The sequence below is a fragment of the Oreochromis niloticus genome, linkage group LG22, assembly GCF_001858045.2.
Source record: "Oreochromis niloticus isolate F11D_XX linkage group LG22, O_niloticus_UMD_NMBU, whole genome shotgun sequence".
NCBI lineage: Eukaryota > Metazoa > Chordata > Actinopteri > Cichliformes > Cichlidae > Oreochromis > Oreochromis niloticus.
The window spans coordinates 1,663,657-1,681,363 of NC_031985.2; the positions used below are offsets into that span (position 1 = coordinate 1,663,657).

At 51.4% G+C, this 17,707-nt stretch overlaps 1 protein-coding gene across 2 annotated transcripts in view; it reads left to right on the forward strand.

Annotated features, from left to right (window-relative positions):
* The window catches only part of LOC100706063 (semaphorin-6D), a 93,291-nt gene that overhangs the window by 58,066 nt on the left and 17,518 nt on the right, over nucleotides 1–17,707 (forward strand). For both annotated transcript variants that reach the window (XM_019350472.2, XM_025902098.1), the window contains 7 exons: nucleotides 351–482; nucleotides 570–725; nucleotides 2,593–2,766; nucleotides 2,840–2,980; nucleotides 4,090–4,167; nucleotides 11,985–12,043; nucleotides 14,471–14,524. In XM_019350472.2, coding sequence (XP_019206017.2) covers nucleotides 351–482; nucleotides 570–725; nucleotides 2,593–2,766; nucleotides 2,840–2,980; nucleotides 4,090–4,167; nucleotides 11,985–12,043; nucleotides 14,471–14,524 — 794 coding nt within the window. The remainder of the gene's footprint in view (nucleotides 1–350; nucleotides 483–569; nucleotides 726–2,592; nucleotides 2,767–2,839; nucleotides 2,981–4,089; nucleotides 4,168–11,984; nucleotides 12,044–14,470; nucleotides 14,525–17,707) is intronic.

Sequence of the window (17,707 nt, forward strand, 5' to 3'; positions counted from 1 at the left end):
TGAGCCGGGGACAACCAGGGGACTTCAGGAAGTTTAGGAGAGGGTGTCGCTGGAGATGTCAAAGTGTTACTGGACATCTCCCGCCGCTCCCCGCCCTCCTCACATTTATTCACAGAGCTGTAGCACTCGCGGTGACTGACCTCATTAGTCGCGGCGCAGCGTTCGCCCTCTCTCAGCGAGCTGTCTGGATGATTTGAGGTTGGACTGAGCGGTGAGTCGGTGGCGTGCGACAGTTTGGGTTTGTGGGCTGAACTGGTATCGTCTCCGCTCCATGAGCATCAGTGTTGATTATAGTGTTTGTGATTGGTTGGACGGAGGTCTGCTGACTCGTGCCGTCCGTCTCTCTCCAGTATCCCCGGCTCGGCCGTCTGTGCCTTCTACATGGACGACATCGAGAAGGTGTTTAACGGGAAGTTCAAAGAGCAGAGGACCAGCGACTCCTCCTGGACTCCCGTACCCGACGAGCAAGTTCCCAGACCGAGGTGAGGACTAAGTCCCGGTTTGCTTTCAGTCCTGCTTACTTAAACCCAATTAGCTCAGACGTGTCTGCTTCATTCTTTAATGTCCAGGCCCGGTACGTGTGCAGGCGACGGCTCTGCTTCAGAATACAAATCGTCTGTTCAGTTCCCGGATGAGACGCTGACCTTCATCAAGTCTTATCCTCTGATGGACGAAGCTGTTCCCTCCGTCAACGACCGGCCCTGCTTCACCAGGACGTCCAGCAGGTAACAGCGATGGTTCAAATCCCAGAAGTGCTCTGATTGGCCAAATCTTATTGAGCTTCACTTCAGAGAATGATCACAGCCAGAGCTCAGGTTACCATGCCGACTCACGTTCCTGATGCAGGTGGAAGCTGATGTGTGAAAGTGTTTCAGTAAACCTCTGTTCACGCTTCAGCTTCAGCTGTGTTGGAGGCACCGCGTGGTCACAGTGAGTCCAGTATGTGAGATTCTGGTCCTCAAAGCTCAGCCACCCTCAAAAAACTTTTGGCCGTAAATGAAGCCTGCGAGCTGATTCCAGCTGGTTTCATTACCTCTTTTACCAAAATTAAAAATTATATTGCTGCTGATGTTTTATTCTTAGTTTTTCTTATTTGTATTTGAGGTGAACTGGTGTTGTGCTGCTGGAGCCATAATTTCTCCTCCAAAGGATTAATAAAGTCTGTTCTAGTCTTCTATTGTATTCTGTCACACGATGCAACAGGAAAGTGATCTGCAGCGTTAAATAACCAAGCCGGTGAACTGTGGAGCCATCACAAGCTCCCTCACTGTTGAGATGAGTTTGGGAGTCATGGCAGCTCTTAGAGGTGCCGCCTCCACCGTCCCCACCCAGTGCCTGGAGGATAATCATCGGTATCAGCTCTGATTAGTCGCTGGCTCACAGGAAGTTCTCGCTCTGGCGGCTCTGAAAATCTCTGACCTTATTAATCTATGTCTGCAGGTTTCAGATAAGTTTCTGATGGATTGTAATTATCAATCTGGAATAGGAATCAGGCTCTTAATTCTGTGTATGAATTAGCCTTCACTCCGAAACGCTCCGAGCCACCGGGCAGCGCAGACCTGCTCACTCTGTTATGTAACATCAACCGCTTCAGTCGAGCAATCAGACAGCTGATCATGTACATCTGTGTCTGCTGTGGTGCTGCTTTCACATACCAACAGTCTTTGTGACTTTGTGATTCAGTAACAGTTCGAAACAGAAAGGAACCCTCTGTGGTTAAATCAAGGTCCCCAGAGGATGTTTCATGTCTTTATTCACTCCAATAATTTTCATTCACACTGATGCTTGACAGGCTTGAGCTTTATCCTGAGCTTATATGAAACTTAAAAGGTTCCACTTCCTTTGACTGAGGACAAGGGAACCTTTGTGTTTGTGTTCCCAGACTCTGATGGACGCCCTGCACTGAGAAGAAACCATCTGTGTTTCCTTATTTTTATGTTTTCTTTCAGCGTTTGGTCACGTTTGAAGTAAAGCGTCCTGGTATAGAGAATATTTCTCTGTCTGACTAATACTCAGGGTCTGAAGGAATGCAATCACAGTTAACATGCTCAAACCTCAGAAACACCAAACAAACACATACAAAATAAAAATTATCCAGAAATTCATTTCAAGGGCAAGATCCCGGATTAGCCCCCAATTGTGTCAGAGAGGAGGAGCTGTGTGAAGCTGTGAGGCAAAGATGTCACTTTATTGTTGTTATTGTTGCACATCCCTGCCGCATGGCCAGTTTGAACTGTTTTAATAGCAGCAGGATGAAAAGTGTTCACGGACCGTGTCAGTAAACAAAATCTGCCTATTTTTAAAGCAGTTATACCAAAAATGTGTTTTTAATTTAAAATATCACCCAGCCACGGCAGAAATACTACTTCGGGTCGCAGATGTTAAAGGCTGCGGTTCATCTGAAAGTTGGTCTGTTTCAGTGATGAGAAGCAGCCCAAACCCTGAACCTCACTCTGGGTAGGGTCATGGTGAGGGAATGAAGGCCCTCCTCCTCACACCCTCGCTCAGAATCACAAGCTCATCAGAGTAAAGAAAAACTGTGTCTGAATTCCCTCGGCAGGGAAAAGATTTCATCTTCTCTCTTCCTCGTAGGTCCAAGTTGACCCAGATTGTGGTGGATGTTTCTGCTGGGCCTTACAAGGACCGGACGGTGATGTTCCTGGGCTCAGACGATGGGCGAGTCTTGAAGGTTTTGGCCAGCACCCATCCAAATGACAGCTTTGGATCCAAACTGCTGGAGGACATCGACGTCTACAACCCATCCAAGTAAGACGTGCTTCTGAGGACGGGCGAATCCTCCCGTTCCTCTGTTTAACCGACTTTCTCTGTTTGTGCTCAGGTGCAACGTTCAGGGTCAGGAGGACAGGAGGGTTCTGGGCCTGGAGCTCGATAAGGACCATCACGCCTTATTTGTGGCGTTCAGCAGCTGTGTGATCAGAGTGCCGCTCAGCCGCTGCGCCCAACATGGAGTCTGCAAAAAGTACGAAATCTCAGACTTGCTGCGAGTCTGGTTTATTTCATTGGTTTGGATTTCAGCTGCCTGAAACAGCCTCACTCTGATAACCCTGAAACATCCAGAGAGATTAGAGCTGAGGTACGAAGCTTCATTCGGAAACATGGCGAATATTTCAGTGAGTGCTCGAGACAACGGAGACGAGCCCAATCAGTTAAACATGGAGGAGAAGAAGACGACGAAGAGATGGAGCCCGCTGCTAAATTAGAGCCCATTCATCACTGTGCAGACACACACACACACACACACACACACACTCTCTCTCTCTGGCTCTTTTTAATTACTGAGCAGGATCAATGAGTGCCAGCTCGTGTGATGTGTGAACACAGCTGCAGCGTATGGAGGCTTCCACCAGCTGTCTCCATCATGGAGACACTAACAAAGACGTTCCACTCTCCTCCTCTTCCTCTTCCTCCGCCTTCTTCTTTTCCTTCTTTGATGTGACGTGGTCTCCTCCAACAGTTCAGGGATCTGGAAGATGAGCAGATCTGAAGGTGTTTGCTGAAAGACTTTCCTAAAGGTTTAGGACAGGGGTGTCCATCTTCAGGCCTCGAGGGCCGGTGTCCTGCAGGTTTTAGATCTCACCCTGGGTCAGCACACCTGAATCACATGATGAGTACATTACCAGGCCTCTGGAGAACTTCAAGACATGTTGAGGAGGTCATTTAGCCATTTGAATCAGCAGTGTTGGATCAAGAACACGTCTAAAACCTGCAGGACACCGGCCCTCGAGGCCTGGAGTTGGACACCCGTGTTTTAGGGGATGATTAGCCAGCGACGTTTAAAGCTCTCCCTGCTGCTCTGGAGGTGTTCTCAGAGCAGCAGGGAGACTCGTCTAACCGCATGCATGAAAGTTTATTCAGTGTGCAATGAAAAAGCTGCAGCTCTGTTTCAGGTGGAGCTACCTGGACAGGAAGTGGGAGTAAATGAAGAGCTTGGATGTTTGCCAGCTGCATGGCGGGGTGTGAGTGCGGTGATGTGTCACGCACGTTCAGACGGCGGGGCGTGACTGAGTGATGAGGAAGAGCACGTCGGCCCAAACTCTAACTGCTCCTCTTCCTCTCCTCCCTCTGCAGAGCCTGCCTGGCCTCTCGTGACCCATACTGCATCTGGCTTCGGACCGGGAGCTGCGCCAACGTTGCGCCGGGTTTCAAGTACGTATTATTTCCTGTTTCTGTGTCTGTGCCGCTCAATCTCTTCCTTTTCTTTGCTCCGCCTCCTCTCAACCTCCAATCCAATCCAACAGCTAATAAAGCTCTGATGGCTCGAGCCGTATTTCTGCCCGCCTCGTACATCACGGATGTCGCCTCTCCGCCAGAGAGAGGACGGCGGGGAAACGTGGTGCCTGCACCATGTTCGTGTAAATCTGTGCCTGTAAAAGTTGGCAGGAGTTGAGCTGCTCGTTCTCTCAGAGAAATCAGGTGATTTACTCCGTCCGCTTCCCTCAAACACTTCCTGTTTCACCTCATCGCACAGGTGAAACAGGAAATGTGTTGACCTTTGAACCAGTGACAGCCTCTCAGGCTGCGTTCACACCGAACGCGATAGAGGCGAGCGAAAACGCCCTAAACGCCCCTAATTTGACGCGTGCACATTCGCACCTCAACGCGTGTCCAAGAAAAACCCATCGCGCCTCAAAATTGCATCTTTCCACGCGCGTGGACCGGAAATGTGGGAGGAAGTTGTGCCAGATGTGTTGTGCTGCAGATGTCCTCTGAATAAACACATTATCTTGTTAGCGGAAAGGTATTTGTACATCAGTGGGAAAATAGCGGGACAGTAGGCGGGCTTGCTAGCTTTTGCGCGGCTTTATCGGGTCAGTCTGAAAATTAAAAAGGAGAATGAAGGAAATTACCAGGTTGCCCGATCTCCTCACTTCTGTGCCTCCAAGCTCGGTCCTTTTTATTCCTGTCTCGGTAGAAGTAGCAGCTGGCATCATTTAGCTCTGGGTGATTAGCCACGGCAGTGATGAGTTTTTCCTCCATACTGAATGAAGAATGAAGGGCTTTGGTTTGATCTGCCCCTGTGACCTGGTTACAGCCACGTCACCGGCCTCCTGATTGGTTGTCGGGGCGCGATTTGACGCCGGAGTTCATATTTTCCAACTCCAGCGGTTGGCGCGGTACGGGCGTGTGCACAAAATGCAACACACAATCTGACACGTGTGGTTTTCTTCGCGAGTCAAACGCGCCCCACGCGGTACACTGACGCGCGTTTCACGGGTTTTGGCGTTTTCGCGGCGCAAATCTGCTTCCGCATGTTCGCCGGATACGCAATCGCGTGTCATCGCGCTCTTTCCATTGACTTTACATGTACACCTGACGCTCTGGCCGCCTCTATCGCGTTCGGTGTGTGCGCACCGTCAGGCTCACAATGAAGCTGATAAAAATCAGCTGTAGTTCCTCTGATGTCCAGCAGAGGTTCTCATGAACGCGTTTGCAGGCCTCTAAGAAAACTGGTTTAGTCTATGGAGCATTGGAGCATTTGTAGTAATCTGACCAATCACACAGCTGCTGTGAGTTTGCTGTGCTACGAGGCGGAGCTCCAGGTCTGCTCAATGAAATTTGAGGGTTTTGATTGGATGATACTCACAGGTATCTGTGTGTTGGCTGGAGCCTCCTGGTGAAAAGTGTTTGCTTGCTTCTCTTAGAAACCATCATACCAGCGCCAAGGTGATGTTGTCCATCTTTTATATACAGTCTATGGCCGTTTTGGGTTTTACTTTGAAGAGTGTTTACGGTGACGTCATCATCGTTAAACTGAAGACCGAGTCGGTCTTCTGCTCTCAGCTTTGTGTCACACAGTCTGCACGCTTTCCTCACACGCCTCATGTTGTACTTTCTTTCACTCTGAAAGTGTCAGGGATTAGCTGGAAACGTCGATGCTAATTTTTCCCTTCACACTCATTTGAGTGTGTGCTCTGTAGCACCGAGCCTCTGTGTGAGTGTGTGCTCTGTAGCACCGAGCCTCTGTGTGAGTGTGTGCTCTGTAGCACCGAGCCTCCGTGTGAGTGTGTGCTCTGTAGCACCGAGCCTCCGTGTGAGTGTGTGCCGCAGGGACATCTGCTTCGCTCCAAGCACACTTCATAAGAAAGGCTGGAGTCAGGAAGCTGCTCGCCTGGGAGCAAAACGCCGGCAGGGTGTTTGCACTCCGCCTCCTCCAGCTCGTCCTGCGGCTGATTTGTTTACATCCATACAAACGTGCAGACGGGCTCGATATGTTTCAAGTGTACGACGTCAGCTCATTATTTAAACTAAAATCAGTTTATCTGAGCTTTATTCAGCACAGCATACGAGGTATCATGTCACTGTGACGATGCTTACAGGCGTGTTGCCTCTGCACATACATGAGTGTAAGTTGGTCTCAAACAGTTTGTTTGTACCAGCGTGTGAAACTCAGAAACACCCTTCAGCTGCGATAACAGCTCTGCACACCAGAGGGCGCTCTGCAGCTTCCCTGCTGGCAGCACACAAACACACTGATCAGCTGATCCGAGCGGAGACACTTGTTGTGACGGTCACCAATACCTGCACACAGCAGGGGTTCAGGAAATGTTCATGTTTCATGTGTCAGAGAAGAAAACACTGGCTGAAATATTTGATTTTTGAATCGCCAGATATCGGTGTTATTGGTCAAATATCAGGCTGATCTATCGCTCTGGTATCAGACAGGTTGGAGTTTGTGGGTCTGTTTAGCCGTCGCTGTGCAGACTCGTTGCCCAGCTGCACTTCACTGTGGTCCACTCACACGCTCAGTGTCCTGAGCCGTCACACTGCAGACGCTGCAGGTGGTTATTTATGATGAGCATCATAGAGCTGACAGGAAATGATGGCGGCGATGATGGAGGCGCACACGGATGGTTTTGGTGTTTAGAGGAAGTCACACAGATGATATCTACCAACAGCAGCATGAACGACACACAGCGGGCGTTGCCATGCAGACGGAGCAGAGAGGAGGATTTAAATGGACGGGGTGAGCCGGCGGAGATGAAAAGGAGGCGAGGAAGGAAACGGAGAGTGAGGCGAAGCTGTGATGCAAGAGGTGGAAAGGAGGAAGATGAGAGAGGAGCAGCAGCACAAAGATAGAGGAACAGATCTGTGTCAGGACGACGTGCAGCCGGGTTTGTCGGAGAGATTCACGGCGCTCTGCGCTCTAACTCAGCACTTTGGTCGCCGCAGCTTTTATGAGGTTCGTCTTGTTTAAAGTCGGGGATGGACCACAGCGCTGACTCTGTGTTACGACGGTGTTTTGTAGGATGTTTAAAACGTCTTCCTGACGCGTCGTCAGCGAGGCGTTCATGTGCAGTCAGAAGTGTGGACGCTGAGCGTTGTTTTCAGAAGGATCAGAGAAAGAGTTTTGGTGCTGAGTCGTTCCACTCGCCTGTTTTTGTCTCATTATTTTCTCACTGCTCTGCTGAAACTGAAGCTGATGTTTTGGGCGTCTCATTGAAACCGAAGCACGCAGAACCCTCTGCAGCCTGAACTCGGCACACCTGCCGGAGGCTGAGCTGCAGCTTCTCCTCTCAGAGGTGTTCGTGCAGAGCTCAAGGAATTTCAGCTCCTCAAACTTCTGCTGAAAAGTAACAGATTCCCTCCGGGGAGAAGAAGGGATGAGGGAAGAGGAAGTTTAGCAGCTTATATAACTCCATGTGAAGACAGAAAATGGAGAAGCAGCTGCAGAATACTAAAAAAGGACAGCAGCAGGAGGAGGAGGAGGAGGAGGCAGGTAGAGAGCCAGTTAACTGAAAACATCCGTGTGGTTTAAAATCCAAACTGAACTCAGATATTTAGAGGGCGCTCTCAGAGACGGCCACGTTCACCCGCCCACTCCGCCCTCCCCCTGTGTCAATGAGACAATCGATGAAGGATCAGTGACCCTCACAGGTCTGCCCACTTTACTGTAACAACAACTGATGTAATAAAACTACAGCAGCTGGAACAGCTGGCTGGCTCGCCCTCAGGTGGGTGATTAACGTTGCTCCTGCAGTCTGTCTGCATCTCTTATAAAAGCAGCACGGCGTGTCGGTGTGAGGCGACACGCCGTGCTGGATTGAGACCTGCTCCGTGCTCTGGCCTCCTCACGGCCCAAACACCTGGAGGAGCAGACACACCTGAGCCGGCGCCGGGTCACTGAACAGTGATGGCGTGGTGGAATGTAGGACCAGAGCGAGGGTCGGCATCATGGTGCCTACTATGTTGGGACGTGATTGACATCCCGGCTGGGAAAGGTCACATGGAGGACCGCTCATCAATGACGGGCGGCAGTGGGCGTTGCTGGCGGTGGAGGCAAGCGTGAAATTGTGCTGGAACCACATGTTTATTAAAGCCAGCAGCGTTTCTGTCCTGGCCGTCAGTGTAACAGCGATGCTGTGGAAGCGCCTGCGTACACAATCGTGTTCCTCAGCCGCACAGGCCCGACCCGCCTCCACGCCATCAGCACCTAAATGCCATTCAGCATCAGCGGCGTTTTCTGGCTGACTGATGGAGTCTATTTCCATCCCCTCCTCCTCCGAGGCGCGCCCCTCTGTGTGAGCGAGGCGTTCAGGTGCCTGAGCGCGGCTGGGATTTATAGCGACCTCCTCCTGTTCTCGCTCCTCACTTACAGCTCAGCCCACGCTGGTGGAAGCTGGAGCGAGCGCGGGGGCGGCAGAGTTAGCGAAATGAAAACACGCGCAGAGGTAAATATAGAGCAACGAGGAAGCGAGAGCAAAATGTTTCATAATAAATTCAGTTTAACGAATGTTCTGCAGCGCCCGCTCCTCCATAATTCATCCAACTTTTTTGGGTGGTGTGGTTTTATCTCTCTGGCGTGCAGACGGTCTGAGCGGGGAAGGAGAGTGTGCTCGCTGTGTACACAGGAAGCTCTGCAGACACATTCCCACGTGTGACTCACGCCTGGCCTGCAGCAGGAGAGGAGAGCGTGTGGCGGCTTACTGCTCGGGCAGCGCTGTGGGTCTGTGTGACTGAGCTTCAGTGACCTCGTGAAGCTGAGGATGATGTCAAAGGTGTTCCACCGAGGTCCACCGCGCCCCAGCTCGGCTGAATTGCTTGACGGTATCTTCGCGCCTGAGACGCCGGACATTTCGCCGTCCTTCCCTCTCAGATGTAGTAAGAACAGGGACACAGGTGGGTGAGGGTGAGGTCACAGCGTGTTTTAGAGGCCTGCAGGTGTGTGCAGGTGACGCGTGAGGAGAACTCAGAGCCCTCGGGTGGTGTCAGGCCGCATCCATCACCTGCTGGTCGATCTCCATCAGACCGTGCAGCCGTGAACACACTGACACTGGGTGGAGGAGGTGGTCTCCGTCTCAGCTGAGCTCCTTCCTGTAGCGTTGTATTCTGGGATATGGAGTGCAGTCTTTTGAATTTTGAATTGAAATTTTATTTCAGTCAACAACAACAATAACAACAGATTATAATTTTACATAAAAGTACTCAAACAGTAACGGAAAAAGGAATAGGCTGAAGCCTTGTGGCTTATAATGATCCTATCCCTTACCCCATAGGAATAATCAAATCCTTAACCAAAAAAATAAATAGCATTGATAAATAAGTTACATAACAGTTTGAAAGAAATCAATGATAAATCAGTAAATTAAATCAACACAAAAATTTTTATCAAACCAAATTTCTATAACCCTGTATGATACAAATTTTTAAAATCTTCCTGAAAAATGTCAAAGAAAAACACATCTTCAGTTCATCATTAAGTCCAGTCCATAATTTCACTCCCAAAACTGACACACATCTATACTTAACATTGGTTCTCACTTTAGGTATTTCAAACTTATAAGACCCCCTCAAATCATATCTTGTCTTCTTCATGTGCTCCCCTTTGTTCCTCTCTCTGACACACCTGGCCCATAATAACATTGTCACATGGTTTCTGCTGACGCGTTCCGGTTCATTTAAGGTTTGAGAAGCACGCCTGTCTCAGCGCCTCAGGAAGCTCGCTGTGTTCCCTCTGTGGTTGTTCTGACAGTGTTGCATGTTTGGTCACATGTCGTTATAAACAGTGAACATTCATCCAAATGCTTCTTTTTGTGTGTTTGTCAGTAAGTGATGAATCCATAAATCTGACACAAAGCAGAGGAAGAGAATAAGACGGCGAGCAGCTGCAGGACAGCTGACAACCAGCAGACGTGTTGGCCGTACGGGCAGAGCGTGGAGAGCTGGAAACACGGCGTGCCAGATGAACTCTGGTGTGGGCTCAGCGCGATCGGGCTGATGGATGCTTCTGTCACAGATCGCAGCGGCGTGGCAAACCCAGCACCTTCTGGGCAAAGATTCCAACACCTGGAAACTTTGTGCCGGCTTCCTGTCGACGCTGGCTCGCTTGTCTTGTTGTTTGGAAGAAAAGCTTTGGGCGCCGGGCGCTGGGAGAGCGGCTCGGTAATAACTGCTGACAGATGTCAGATTTCCTGGTGAGCGTTTGAAGATGCTGGCCCGTCTGTCCGACTGCCGTTAACGTCAAGATTAAACCTGCTCTTGTCCACACCTTCACCTGAGGCCTTTGAAGCTCAGGGTCGCCTCCACGTGCACAGATGTAGAAGTCGGGCGTCCGCTGGTTATTTAGCTGTGTGTGTTTGAGCGGCACAGGTCGGTGAGGGGGGGACGCTCACACGGCTGGTAATGAGTCACAGCAGCTGGCAGAACAGCTGCTGAAAGCGGGTCGTACGTTCCTGTGTCCCGCCATCCGAGCCGGGTCGGGTCTTTGGCTGTGAACTGTGGGTCTGAGGAGGGCCCGCCCCTCCGCAGGTCGTGTCTGTCACGAGGCACTTGGAGGTCATCTTTTACGCCATCCTTCCACCATTTGATTGGCCCATCTCAAGCTGCTGAGTGTTTAGGGATGCGGTTCTCATTCAGCTTGGATACGCGTCGCAGCTTTCCTCTCATCGTCGTCTCCATGGTGATCATTCCTGCTGCCACCATCGTGACCCTCCAGAGCGATTGCTGTGGACGACCTTAGGCCTCGTGCTGAGGCCGGTCCTGTCTCACAGTCAGAGGAGTGTAGGACGCACACGGATGGTGTAAAGGCGGTGACATCATGGACGTGTGCGTGCGTCACACATGTTGTAGTTTCAGATTATTACCTTTGATCCCCGACTGAGAAGAAGTCAGTAAAAGCTGCTGATGGCCCGGGCTGAGGCTCTGAAACTGCACAGGTGACCGAAACGCTCTCCTGGGATTCATCAGACGTGTCGGTGATGCAGACAGCTGGGAGGAATGCATGCCGGGTTGGTTGGACTGGGAATGTTGGGAAAGTCGCTCCTGTTTGACGTATTTTATCTTTCTAACAGCCAACTGGTGTTTGTGTGGCGAGCGGCGAGGACAGCGTTGCTCTCTCCACTTTTTTGTCCTGCGTGGCTGTGAAATCCTGATTTGTTGCCTCTTTAAAAATGGATTTGAAGGTCAGGTGGAGGCGCTGGTGGTGACGGAGTCAGAGACGGTAAACAGCAGGGACAAAACGGCGAGCAGGAGATGCCGAGCGGAAAGTAAATGACTTCATTTACAGCAGCTGCAGCGAGACTCACGCCACGCTTTACTGACACTGTGTGTGTGTGCGCGTCTGTGTGTGCATGCGTGTGTGTGCGCGCGCGCGTGCCTGTGTGCGTGTGTGTGTGTGTGTGCATGCCTCTGTGCGTGTGTGTGTGTGTGTGTGTGTGTGAGTGTGCACGCCGGTGTGTGTGTGTGTGTGTGTGTTTCATGGTCACTTCTTGTCCCCGTCTGTCTTCGGGCTGGACGACCTTCCTCCCTTTAATTGGACGAGCTCCTGTGGCCTTCGCACAGAGCCGTGTGTTGCAGATGAACTGTGTGACAAAATCTGATTAAATGTTGTCCCAAGCCGTCATCTGCCCGTCACTGATTAAGCTCCCCGGCAACAGTAACCAGCAGCGCCGCGTCTGGTTGTGTTCGATGTTTTACCCTCCTGATTATCGCCTCCTCTCCTCCCTCTCCTTGTTTCGTGTCTGCAGGGCGGGGTTTGAGCAGGATATCGAGGGCGAACACTCGTTTCATCCGGACAGCTGCCGCGGTGAGATAAACCTGCAGGTTACACCCACAGTGTGAACGATAACAGCTGTATGTGTGTTTGCGTGGACCGAGGGTCCTGCTTATCTGCACGCTTACACCAGGCTGGTCCTATAGAAGGTCTCCAACTCAGAGACTGCAATGATCCCTGCAGACATCCACCCACCCACCCATCCACCCCTCATCCATCCATCCATCCATCCATCCACCCACCTGTCATCCATCCATCTATCCACCCACCCACCCATCATTCATCCATCCATCCATCCACCCACCCACCTGTCATCCATCCATCCATCCGCCCACCCACCCACACACCCACCCATCCACCCCTCATCCATCCATCCATCCATCCATCCATCCACCCATCCATCCATCCATCCATCCACCCACATACCTGTCATCCATCCATCCACCCACATACCTGTCATCCATCCATCCACCCACCCACCTGTCAACCATCCATCCAACCACCCACCCACACACCTGTCATCCATCCATCCACCCACCCACCTGTCAACCATCCATCCACCCACCCACCCACCCACCCACCTGTCATCCATCCATCCATCCATCATCCACCCATCATTCATCCATCCATCCATCCATCCACCCACCCACCTGTCATCCATCATCCAACCACCCACCCACCCACCCACCTGTCATCCATCCATCCACCCATCATTCATCCATCCATCCATCCACCCACCCACCTGTCATCCATCATCCAACCACCCACCCACCCACCTGTCATCCATCCACCCACCCATCATCCATCCATCCACCCATCTTTCATCCATCCATCCACCCACCCACCCACACACCTGTCATCCATCCATCCATCCATCCACCCACACACCCACCCATCCATCCATCCATCCACCCATCCATCCATCCATCCACCCACACACCTGTCATCCATCCATCCACCCACCCACCTGTCAACCATCCATCCAACCACCCACCCACCTGTCATCCATCCATCCATCCACCCATCATTCATCCATCCATCCATCCACCCACCCACCTGTCATCCATCATCCAACCACCCACCCACCCACCTGTCATCCATCCACCCACCCATCATCCATCCATCCACCCATCTTTCATCCATCCATCCACCCATCCACCCACCCACCTGTCATCCATCCATCCAACCACCCACCCATCCATCCCTCCACCCACCCATCCACCCACTCACCCACCCATCCATCCGTCATCCATCCATCCACCCACACACCCACACACCCGACATCCATCCACCCACCCACCCACACACCCGTCATCCATCCATCCATCCACCCACCTGTCAACCATCCATCCAACCACCCACCCACACACCTGTCATCCATCCATCCACCCACCCACCTGTCAACCATCCATCCAACCATCCACCCACCCACCTGTCATCCATCCATCCATCCACCCACCCATCATTCATCCATCCATCCATCCATCCATCCATCCACCCACCCACCCACCTGTCATCCATCATCCAACCACCCACCCACCCACCTGTCATCCATCCACCCACCCACCCATCATCCATCCATCCACCCATCTTTCATCCATCCATCCATCCATCCACCCACCCACCTGTCATCTATCCATCCAACCACCCACCCATCCATCCCTCCACCCACCCATCCACCGACTCACCCACACACCCACCCATCCATCCGTCATCCATCCATCCACCCATCCATCCATCCATCCATCCATCCACCCACCCACCCGACATCCATCCACCCACCCACCCACCCACACACCCGTCATTCATCCATCCACCCACCCATCCACCCGTCATTCATCCATCCAACCACCCATCCACCCGTCATTCATCCATCCAACCACCCATCCACCCACCCACCTGTCAACCATCCATCCAACCACACATCCACCCACCCACCTGTCATCCATCCACACACACACCCACCCATCCATCCGTCATCCATCTACCCACCCACCCACCCACCCACACACCTGTCATCCATCCACCCACCCACCCACACACCCGTCATTCATCCATCCAACCACCCATCCACCCACCCACCTGTCAACCATCCACCCAACCACCCATCCACCCACCCACCTGTCATCCATCCATCCATACATACATCCATTGATTCATTCTCTCTAATCCATCAGATCAGCTCAGCCCCTTTCAGTAGGTCTGATGAGAGGGGCCTGGGTTGAACTTTCAAAATAAGAGCAGCAGCACTGTAAGTAGAAGTCTGCTATGAGTGACATGGCATTGTTCAGTTCACTACTAAAAAAAAAGTGTTACCATGGCAACCTGTCCATGTGTGACCATATGTCAAAGTAACGAAGACGAAGTGTGACACTCAGGTCTATGCACAAACACTCAGAGGTACAGGAAGTGAAGTGGAGAATAAATGAGATGAATCTGTTTTATTTTGAATATGTGCAGCTGACGTGTTGGCCACGACACGGAACCAGGAGTCCGCCGCCGACTCCGCCTACGGTAAGAAACCTTTTGTTTTTCTGTTGTTAGTGTTTAGCAGCAGAGGGCTTTGGGTCCTCACAGTGACCGTATAAATATGACGTTTTGTGACCTTTGGTCTACATATGCATACGGGTTAGAGGTGTGTGGGTAAGGACAGGCCACAGGCCACAATATTAGACTTAGAGCTTAGAGCTTTTTATTGTCATTGTGCAGTTTCTTGCAGAGCGAAATTGGGTAGCTGGACCACAAAGGTGCTAAAGTAAGAAAAAGAGAAACCAATATACATCGAAGGTGGAAAAAAAAATAAATAAACAAATAGAATAAAATAAAAATAAATAAATTAAAAAGCAGTGTATATATATATATATACATGTGTGAGTGGAACTATATACATGGTGTATGTATAGGAACATTGAAACAGACTGGGACCAAAATAATTGCACTTGAGCCAAAAATATTGCACAGAACATGGAAAGACTGAGATATTGCACATAGATGATCAACAGCAGTGTCAGGGTGGATGTGTTGGGGAAGTCTTTACACACTCTTAGTTTGCATTAATAGTTCTGACAGCCCACGGGAAGAAGCTGTTCTTTAGTCTGTTGGTTTTGCACCTGATGGATCTGAGCCTTTTTCCAGAGGGCAGGATGTTGAAGAAGTGGTGGTTAGGATGGAGGTGGTCCTTTATAATCGCCCTGGCTCTGGAGAGACATCTTGAGCTGGCAATTAAGTCCAGGGAGGGGAGTGGACAGCCGATCACCTTCTCTGCAGTTCTGATGATCCTCTGTAGTCTCTTCTTGTCAGCTGTTGTGCAACCAGCGTACCACACAGGGATGGCGTGCACCAGCACACTCTCGATCGTGGCACGGTAGAAGGACACTAGGAGTTCAGTCTGCAGCCTGTTCCATCTCAGAACCCTCAAGAAATGGAGGCGCTGCTGGGCTTTCTTTACTAGGGCTGATGTGTTTGTGGACCAGGATAGGTCCTCGGATATGTGGGTGCCGAGGAACTTAAAGGAGGACACCCTCTCCACATAGTCACCTTTTATGGAAGGGGGGGGAGGATCAGTCCTTGTTTTGCGGAAGTCCATGACCACTTCCTTTGTTTTCTTAGTGTTTAGGGTGAGGTTATTGTAGTTACACCATTCTGACAGCCGCTGAACCTCATCCCTGTAGGCGTTGTCATCATGGGGATGTGATGAGCAAATACGTCCTGTTACCTTCTGCTTCTGACGCTAATGAAGGTCCAAGCACAGGATTACTTTAAGATTATTCAGATGTGAGTTTGAGCTAAAAAGTCTGTCAGCGAGCGTGGAACCTGGAGGACGTGACTCTGACGAACGTCATCATCTCCACTGCTAACGAGCTCCGGCTCGACCGGCCCGTGTTGACGTACAGTAGCTCGTCACTCGGTTTGACATCATTACCCTCGCTAGTTCCCAGCCCCGCAGATCAAACGCAGCTGCCTGCTCTGTATTCAGGCTGCAGCTCGCCTGCTACCTGCCTGTCAGGAGTCCTGCTGGGAAGCCGGCCGGCGTATTGTCATTCAGAGCGCAGGCAGACCCACGCAGTGAATCCATTAAGGCTCCGGGAGCTGCGTTACTGTGATTAAAGCCGGAGAGGGGACAGGCGCGCGCGCGTCGCTGATAGACGCTCTACTTGACACCAGGTGACTTCGTCTTTCAGGAGTGCCTCGAGTGTTCTCGAGAGGGGGCGGCGCGTCAGCAGCCACAATAGCAGTGATGAAATGGAGGAAGGTGAACGGAGTGGGTCACCGTGCTGCGAAGGCGACGGTGAATCAGGAGGAAGTGAGGAGATAAAGGAGCGCATACTAAAACATCACAGACGTAATCAGGTCTGAATGACGCCGTTATCAGCCTCATCAGAGCCGTCGGCGTGTTTTGTGGGACTCATTCCTGCAGCCGAGCGCGTCCTGACCGAGCACTTAGCTTAGTGACAGTCACCTGGCATCAAGCTGACGCTCTCTGAGTGGACCAGACGAAGCATGTGATTAAAAAATAAGACAGCAGTGGAGCTGAGAGAGCCAATCAGCATTAAGAATACCTGGCAGTCGCCACAGCTGAGGTGAGGTCACACAGGCCGGCTGAGCTCCTGTAGGCCACGCCCTATAAGTGACTGCAATGCATCTGCAAGCCACTTTGGAGCCCACCTCCACCCCAGCTGCTCTCATGATGTCACTGTTTTTTGGCTGTGAGAGTTATCACCTCTGTGTGTGCGTGTGTGTGTGTGTGTGTGCATGAAGCTGATATTAACATGTATGAGCCATGTGTGAGTCTCCAGTTTGAACTTGCAGATGTTTCCTCATTCACACGTCAGCCTCAGCGTGTCCTGTTTGTCGTGTCGAGTGAAGCTGTGTTTGAAATCAGGAGGACCCTGGAGTGTGACGAGCAGCATGTGAATGGAAGCCAGTGAAACGTCTGTTTTTCTGAAGTGCATCCGTGTGTGTGATGTTCGTGCACGCAGCAGTGCAAGCCTGATGCTGTGTGCATGCCGGCTGCGCTCAGGTGTTTGTGCAGCTTCAGCTCCGCCCCTCGTTTGCCTCCTAAATCGGTGAAACAGCAGCAGGAAGCGAGCATAAAGTCGCAGCCTGCAGTCATTTACACACCGGGTTAGAGAACAAAGACTTCTCCGTAATGAATACCCGTGTGCAGGCGGAGCTGCACCGCGCTGTGCGGCGATTAGCCCCGACTGACTGAAATGATTGCAGGCGTAGCAGATGCGAAGCAGCGGGGACGCTCCGACGTGCTTGCAGGGATTCGTCTCCTCACTCGAGCTAATCGTATCGTGATTAACTCTCATTTCAGTTTCAGGGTTTATTGACGCCTGCGGGGATCCCCCTGGCGGTTAACCGCACCGCAGATGCAGGGTGACTCTGTCCGTGCTCGCCGCCTCGCCTCTTTTTCACACTCACTGTGGAGCTCTGATTATAAGAGAGAGCTGCTGCCGCTGCTTTGGTGGCCTGATAGCAGGTACTTCCTTCATAATGGCGTCTGAACCATTAACTTCCTGGTGTCGGCCAGCCGGGCGTGAAGGACTCAGACAACAATGAATGAGTGATGTTTGAGCACACATTCATCCACAGCGCTACGCTAGAGTGGCTGTCGTTACTGTAATGACATCGTTTTGCAGGGAACGGTTCCCATAACGACGTTTTCTCTGCAAATTGGTTCTTTAATGCAGT